Here is an 8,930-nt window from a genome sequence, read left to right on the forward strand (position 1 = left end):
TATTATTATTTATTATTGACCTACCTGGCCATTTGGAGGTGTTTTCTCCGAAGCACCACCAAAGTTACAAGCAGCAACCCTATCAGAAGGATACTCAGAATGGCTAGGACGGAGATCACCACCACATTAGGATTCATCTCTGTAACTGTAGAGACAAGCAAATGAACCAGGTCAATAAGGTATGAGTGTGATGACAATCATACATGCTATAGACCTATGCTGTAGATCTTGGGAAGTCACATTCTCTCAGCCCCAGTTTCACATTCTTGGATGTCAGCACTTTCAGTAGACCATTTGATTCTTTGGGATTGGAGAAACAGTTCCACATTGTACAATACTGTAGTAGCAATAAGCAGGCACTCTGGTAGATTCACAATCAGTTCCACAGTGTCAATATTCAACAGAAGAATTGTGTAGCACAATTAACGTGTAGCGATGTGAGTGTAGATTTACACAATGTAGGATCACAACTCTGATCTGGTTTTCCTACCACCACACACACCACCAATTTATATTGCGAAATACTGTCCATTTGTTCCAAGAAGAATATTCTGTATGATGGAACATTCTGGAGTTATTCGATTCTTATTTTAAAATGGCTTCCATGAATCTTTCAGCAGTCCCCACTAGATACCCAAGAGGAAGCAACGGTTCAAATTAGAAATGGAAAGTGAAAGGATTTTACCACTCTTCAGAAGGCAGGAAGGGTTTGTCAGAGGAGAAACAGCAGTGTGGTTAAGTAAACTTGCACTTCAATTTTGTTCTCAAGCCAACTTTTGATTGGCACAGTATTATTAAATTTTTATATATAATTTTGTATGTGTGTGTGTAAACGCACACATATATAGGGTGAATATCCCTTATTCCAAATGCTTGAGACCAGAAGTGTTTTGGATTTTGGATTTTATACACACACACACACACACACACACACACACAATGAGATATCTGGAAGATGAGATCCAAGTCTAACCATAAATTCAATTGTGTTTCATATAAACCTTATACACATAGGCTGAAGGTAATTTTATACAGTACAATATTTTAAATAATTTTAATCATAAAACAAAGTTTGTGTCACTGTCTCCACCGCCCATGGAAAAAATTGGTTTTTTGAGTATTTCAGTCTCTGGAAAGCTTACAAGTGGGCCAGTTTAAACAATTTAAAATTCAACCTAAGGGGAAAAGAATTAAACATTTTTAAAGTAAATTAAACATTTAAAAATATTAAAAAGATTTTTTTAAAAACCCAAAATGATACATATACAGATTTGGATGATATCATTAGGCCCCAAAGTCTTTAATAAAAAGTTACATTTTAACCTGACTTCTTGTTTTGTGTCTTCAAATAGATTTTTACTTATGGAAGCCCTAAGATGAAACTATCACAATATTTTCTTGGTAAGATTTATTCAGAGCCATGGTGACCCAATGGTTTCCAAGGCTCATTTGGGATTCAAATTCTGGTCTCCAGACTCATAGTTCAATGCTCACCATGCTGTATACTTAACTTGGCACTGGGATGAAATCACTATCAATGCCAAACAAGTCTCCATAATACACAATTTTACTTTTTTACAACCTAGTAAGTCAGTCTTGCTGTACTCGGTGTGGGTGGGTGCGTTTCATACCTTTCCACATTTCACAGATGAAAACTGAGGCACATGTTGCCAGTCAACATCAGAGTGCAGTAAAGATGACAAATGTTATAATGAGGGAGTACACACAAGCTAGGATAGGCTGCAGCAGTTTGCTTTTCCCAAGCCTATTGAGAAGTGTAAGATTCTGGCCCCTCCTCTTCCACCCTGATGAATTAATTGAGTACAAACTACTTTTGTACTTTGAACTCAGTTTGCATGAACTGAAGCAAGCTGGGGACAAAGGAGGAAAGTAGGAGAAGAGAGATAAACTGGGACATTTTGGAAGCAGCTGAAAAGTGGGATGATAGAAGGACTGTCTGTGCCAAATCAGGACAGTTGGAGAGCATGGTGCTCCTTAGGGCTCTGCACATCAATCCCATTATTCTGTCCTGACAGCACTACTGGAAAAGAGCAAAGCAGTAGGAATTCAACGTACCCATGGTAGAGACAACGATAAAGGTTGGGACACTGGAGCTGTCGTGGCTGAAGCTGGTAACACTGCAGTTGTAGGATGTGGCAGGTAGAAGACTGGAGATTGTTACCACATGTGAAGAAACAGTAACAGGTTCCTAAATTTGTTGGGGAGAAAAGGTACATTGTTCATGGTTGTTTGCTCATTCTTATATCTCAGGCCCTGTATCCTTTTCTCATATGATGCATGTGAGTTCATTGTATCATTTTGAAGCCCTGGCTCATCTACCTGCCACCTCAGTCCAAAAAAACCATTGCTTTTGTAATCAGCATAGTGTTGCAATATATGTGCACTGAGCTGCCAACCACCCAGGCACAGAGTGAAGTAACAAGATGATTATTTCACCATATATACACTGTGGTCTGGACAAGAGTCAAGCCACATCCTGGCTTATGTGAAAGATGCATATATTGGCCCTGTGCCTTGGGGCATTACAATTGTACACATGACATCTAGAGACTGTCTGGCCCCTTCTTAAAGGAGAGAGAATTCAGATGGTAGGGTGTAGGGAATTGCTGGTCCCTTCTGCAAGGCATCTAGAGTCACAACACTACTGCCCCTTTTCTTATTTGCTTATAATATCTAATCTTCCCTTGCCTGCTGTCTGAGGAGTTATAGTCCAGAGGCTAAAATGGAAAACTATTCAGAAGCCTCAGTTATCACGGCCAATGGTTTTCAGCTATAAATAAATAAATGTTCAATTTAATGTACTTTAACATCAGCCCCCATTATGAAGATTGGGAATGTGCCTGAAGGATGTTTAGACATCAAGGTCAATACTAACTGGCCCAGTCTTGTTCCCCACTCTATACATAGGAACATAATAACTGAAAGGAGCCATTTGAATATTAAACTCCCCTTGCCTTTAAAAATACAATTCAATAAAATCAGCAACTCAATTTATTGGAGCTACACCATTTAGTTAAAATAATTGTTCAAGTTGATGAAGTCCTAAACAGGATAATCTACTTAAAACACTAAGAAAAACAGATTCCAAGTCTAAACAATCACGATCAGATTAAAGAAAGGATAAGCCAAAAGGTACAATCACATACCTGGACATTTGCATCTTGGCTCAAGCCAGACTGCTGGCAAAATACTTCAAAGAAATCAGCTACTCCCTCTTCTACCCACAGCAGAGTCACAGATGTCTGGGTCTTGTTCACAGCAAAGAGTGATCTTGGAGGAGCTGGGTCTTGAGACAAGAGGAACAGTTGTATGGGTTATTAGGATCCAACAGGAAAGTGTGGCAGACAAAATCATTTGAGGGAAGACAAGACCTCTCTATTTATGAGTCCTCCAGAGAGGTTTTCACTCTTCCCAAAGCTCACTCAGCAATAACAGAACAATCTAAAAAGAGGAAGATGCTTCAAGGCAGCAGATTTCGCCCTCGGCCTCTGTTTTTGAGCATTCGGTGATTACTTAATTTCCTTTTTCAATAAAGGCTTAGCTGTGGCATATCCATGTGTGTTGGTGTACGGTTTAGGATACTTGCACAATTCTAGAAGAGCATTCTTGTACTAGTTGTAAGAAATTAATTCTGAGGTGGTTAATTATGATGTGGTTTTTAAAAAGGCATTGTGGGAGCTATGGGAACTTATAAAAACATCAACCTTTGTTCAGAAGCAAAGCAAGTTCAAAATTATTTTTGGTGTCCTTTGCAGCTTACTAAATTTGGAGCAAGAAGTTCACATTTATATAGGTGCCCCTTTAAATATTTATTTTAATGGGATTCCTTTGATCAAAATGAAATGGTAACATAGGAGTTTATCACATGGGAAGGAAATCAGGATTTAAACTGGGGGAAAAATCCCACAAAAGCAGAATGATTATCAGACGACATCTAGGTTAATATAACATTAATCCAGACAGAAACTAGAAAAAATACACAAAAGTGCAATTGATTTTCAGACAATGTTGGCATTAAAGTGTATTAATTTGACATTAACCTGGACAGCAAGTCAACAAAACACAATTCTTATTACTTTCAGAAAATTCCAAAAGTAAAAAGTGGCTGGTTTTTCTCTACTTTCTGTCCAGGTTAATGTCACATTGGCCCGTTACAGACGGGCAAAAAGTACGTACTTGGCACATACTAGGGTTAGAAAGGGGCATCCTTTCCAGACGCCCCTAACCCTAGTATGCGCTGAACGCATACAAGATGGCGGTTCCCATTCGTCTTGACAGCATGTGGCGGAAATGACGCCATGAGTGCGCCATTAGCGACTTGCGGTGCCATTTCCGCACTGCAAGAAGAAGCCCCATTTTGGGGCTTCTTTTTTGTTGCGTCTGGGAATCGCGCGGTTTGTCTGCTACGGTTCCTGGACGCAGCAACCAGTGGCACCGGCAGACCACCCTTTTTGGGCAGTCTGTAAAGTGCCATTAATGTTCATTAACCCCTACGTGTCTGAAAATCAACCCTGATTTTGCCTGTCTTTTTTGCGTTGTTTTCAGGTTTTAAATCCTGTTTCTGCACGGGATGTCTCCTGTGTGATAAACCCCAATGAGACCTCTGCCATGTAGTTCAGTTTGTAAGCTGGTCTTTGACAACTGTTTTTTGTCTTCTAGGGTTGGCAATATTATTCATTCATTCATTCATTCATTCCCCACCTTTTCCACCTTTCTCCCAAAATGTGACTCAAGGTGGGTTACAATAATTTAAAAAGAGAAACATTAATTACAAAAGTTAAATAAACAATTGAGTAAAACTAATATTAAATCATAAGTTTAAAACAGCATAGTTGAAACCATTTTAAAAATTAAAAAAACATTAAAACATTAAAACACCACACCACACTGTATAAGTAAAATTTACTCAACAAAAGCCTGTTTAAATAAAAATGTCTTCAGCTGCTGGTAGAAACAAAAAGAAAAGTGAGGGGTCTGATCTGATCTCCTGTGGAAGGTAGTTCCACAGTCTTGGAGCAGCCATGGAGAAGACTCTTTCCCAAATCCTGACCAACTGTGCCTGCAAAGTTGGTGGGACTGAGAGAAAGGCGCCCCCCCCCCCCGCCAATCTGAGCACTTGGGTTGGCTTGCATAAGGAGATATGTTTAAAACATAATTTCAGATAGTCTAGACCTAAGCATTTAGAGCTTTAAACATCAAAACCAGTACCTTGAATTCTGCCTGGAAATGGACAGATAGCCAGTGCAGCTGAGGAAGTACATGACCCATGTAGCTAGCCCCTATCTACAGCCTGGCAGCATTTTGGACCTGCAGAAGTTTCCAAACAGTTCCCAAGGGGCAGCTCCACATAAAGTGCATTACATTAGTCCAAATGGGATGTAAGCAAGACATATTCACTGTAGCCAGATCTGACTTCTCAAGGAATGGGTGCAGCTGGAGAACAAGTTTTAATTGTGCAAATGCACTCCTGGTCACAGCTGAAACCTGGGCATCCAGGCTCAGATGTGAATCCAGGAGCACATACAAGTGGTAAACATGAGATTTCAAGGGGAGTGTAACCCCATCTAACACAGGCTAAATCCCTATTCCCTAATCTGCCTTCCAGCTGACTAGGAGTACCTCTGTCTTGTCTGGAATAAGTTTAATTTGTTCACCCTCATCCAGTACACTACTGATAGCAGACACTGGTTTAGTCCAGAAACAGCTTCCTTGGAGTCAGATGGAAATGAGAGAGAGTTGGGTGTCATCAGCATACTGGTGACATTGAGCCCCAAGGCCTCTGATGTCGGAAAGGGCATCTGGCTATGTGGGTGAAGCTAGGTGCCCTGTTTACACCCTTCTACACATAGAAACAGTGGTGGTGTCAATAGGCAAGTGGGAAACAGTGATGGCAACAGTTCCACAGTGCGGTGGTGAACACCTGCCGTCACATGCTGGACCATGGGCAGAGACAAGCCAGATCCACAGGCAGGATATGACAGGATTGGTCCATTATGTCCTGCCCATGCATTCAGCACCCTGGCCTACTTCCTACTTCACTCATCTGAGGAAGTAGACAAAGTCTATGAAAGCTTATGTCACAACTTCCTTCACCCAGTTAGTCTGAAAGGTGCTACAAGATCCTTTTGCATAAAACAACCTTATTTCATGAGTATCCATGCTATTTCTCAAGAGACTGTGCAGGCAGGAGACTTGTTACTTTGACTTTCTGTATGTAGGTACATGTATGTACCTGTATACTTTTATTGGATGTGTAATGGCTTTTAGTCAAATACAATAAATGACTAACCAATATAATATATCCTGATCACTGGATTAAATAATATGAGCTTTACACCAAGTAGTGAGCTCTTAAAAGTTTTATCTTTGTTTGGTGTTATTTCCTGGTCTTTTGTAATTAATCGTTGCTTTTTGTTCATTTCTATGTTCTCTGTGACTTTATATGAAGTTCTGATAAATTACCTAATAAAGCTGTTTATTTTATTATTATTATTAAAAAACTTATTTTATTCTCATTTAATGTTGACCTATAATTCTGAAAAAAAAACTAATTAACTATTTTTTCTGTATCTGCAATTGTTGCCACTTCAGCAAAACATAGCAGTTTCTTCCCTAATTGTTCTAATTCCTGATTCTTCTATTTGTGCCATTTTTATTAATTACATCCTTAAAAAATGTTACTCAGCATGAGGTATATAGTATTCTCATGATGGACTCTACTATTAATTTTGGCTCTTCGTTCAATATAACTTGCACAAAGTACACATCACTGGATTTGGCATGATTGTATATTATTCTCTTTGTTGTTGTTATGTACCTACAAGTCAACTTTGACTTATGGTGACCTTACACAGTGGGTTGCCATGGCTGAGCAAGGATTTGAACCCTGATGTCCAGAGCTGTTCTGCACTACATAAACAATGCAGTTTGACTGCACTTTAACTGCCATGGCTCAATGCTATGGAATATTGGAATTTGTAGTTTTGTTAGCTATTTAGTCTTCTCTGATAGACAGCTCTGGTGCAAGAATAAACTACAAATCCCAGGATTCCAAAGCATTGTTCCATGGCAGTTAAAGCAATGTCAAACTGCATTATTTTTGCAGTGCAGATGCAATCCCACAGTCCTATTCCAACTCTCAGGTCACTACACCATATATTCTGTGCTCTCCATACTATTCTCTCCTCTTTATTAATCTATTCATGCTTTCTGACAAAGCAGATCCATTAAATCAGTGGAAACTTGGCACATCAACATTTATAACAGTTCAGTCCCACGCTAGCTGGAACTAACAATTAGATTTAGGCCCTAGCAAATATTATTTCGACCAAGATGCTGCTGCAGATTTTTAAAGACTATATGTAATAAAATTTGCAAAGTCTGTTTCTATTCTTTCTCACACTTTTCCTATCTATACCTACATTGCAAGGAGGGCTTCCTTTGTTCCTTGTTGTTTTAGCTCCAACTGGCTAGAGGATTCTGAGTTTTATTGCCCATAAAGGTAACTTTTCTAAACTATGCTATACAAGATTATCTGAACCTCCCAAGACATATAGAACTAATAAGCATTGTTAGCTTGTACAGTAGTCTCTTGGTATCTGCTGGGGTTCAGTTTCAGACCGCTGTGAATGTTCAGGTCCCATTATATAAAATGGCATAGTAAATGCCATGCTGGCTGGGGCAGCAGCAGTCCAAAAAGCAACTTTGCCATACTCTATAGCAACCTTGCTAGAAGGCATGTGAAGGCCTTTTGATGGTTCAAGAGAAAGACTTACCAACTTTCACAAGCTGAGATACAGAGGTGTTGCTACCGGTTTCAGTGCAAGCTGTTACAGAAAGATTGTAGATGTCCCCTGGAGGAAGGTTGAGCACTGCAGTCATGACATTCCGGGTCACCTGAAAGAGGTAGTAGGTTAAACATGCCCCACACAGAAAATATCTCTATAAAGTGGAAAAACAGCATTTCATTGTTCACTATAAGCAAATTGGCCAAGGTAGGGTGGGAATCCAATAAAAATGTTTCAGTTTTTGTAGATTGTTAGAAGCCATTCTTCCAACAAGACAGAATGCATCATCAGTGTAGACTACTAGCTCTCACCCTTTGGTCTGCCTGACATGTTTTACTTCAACTCCCAGAAGCCCCAGCCAATATGGCCAGTTTTCAGGGATTCTGAGAGTTTGCTCCCAAAACATCTGGAAGGTCAAAGAGATGAAAGATATTGCTCTAGTCAATGGTTTCCAACCTTTGGTCCACTAGATGATTTGGACTTCAGCTCCCATAATTCCTGACTGTTGGTCAAGTTGGTTAGGGCTTCTGGGAGTTGAGGGCCAAAAATAAAAATGGAGCACCAAAGGGCAGGAAATTACTGTCTAGATAATGAAGCCAATTACTTAGAGAGGTGAGTGGCCTACCTCTCATGGCAGGTCTTCAAATAGAGTCTCAATAGCTATCTGTATTAGATGCATTTGCTCTCGATTTTTATGAATTAAGCATGAAATTAGACAGAATGGTGTACAAGACATTCTTGAATTCCATTTTTGCACATTTTTAGTTTTGACATCTGCCACATGTGAACATTAGGAAACAGGAGCATTTTGAGGATTTGCTTGTACACTGTTACCAAGTATTTACTGAGCAGATCCAACAAGGTTCGGTTTTTAACATGACTTTTTCATTACTTGAATGCAACAACCAAACATAACACAAGGTGGTTAGGCTTACACTCTTTTTAATTTTCTTCTTCCCTTCTGCAACAACCATCCAGTGCAGCATTCTAGAATGGGAAAGATCTGTGTTGTCATCACCATAGATCCAGCTGACATAGAGAAGGTTGTTGAAATATTCAACTGAAGTGATTTCAGGGGACACTGGAGCTATTAGAAAGAGCAATCACCATTACTATTGTTGC

At 39.6% G+C, this 8,930-nt stretch overlaps 1 protein-coding gene across 1 annotated transcript in view; it reads right to left on the reverse strand.

Annotated features, from left to right (window-relative positions):
* Nucleotides 1-8,930, reverse strand: part of PTPRO (protein tyrosine phosphatase receptor type O) — a 182,857-nt gene that overhangs the window by 38,755 nt on the left and 135,172 nt on the right. Inside the window, exons 11-15 of the mRNA XM_042467850.1 lie at nucleotides 8,744-8,895; nucleotides 7,797-7,917; nucleotides 3,168-3,307; nucleotides 2,077-2,209; nucleotides 25-145 (exon numbers count right to left, since the gene is read on the reverse strand). Of these exons, the coding sequence (XP_042323784.1) occupies nucleotides 25-145; nucleotides 2,077-2,209; nucleotides 3,168-3,307; nucleotides 7,797-7,917; nucleotides 8,744-8,895 (667 nt within the window). The remainder of the gene's footprint in view (nucleotides 1-24; nucleotides 146-2,076; nucleotides 2,210-3,167; nucleotides 3,308-7,796; nucleotides 7,918-8,743; nucleotides 8,896-8,930) is intronic.

This window comes from Sceloporus undulatus, chromosome 5 (assembly GCF_019175285.1).
Source record: "Sceloporus undulatus isolate JIND9_A2432 ecotype Alabama chromosome 5, SceUnd_v1.1, whole genome shotgun sequence".
Lineage (NCBI taxonomy): Eukaryota > Metazoa > Chordata > Lepidosauria > Squamata > Phrynosomatidae > Sceloporus > Sceloporus undulatus.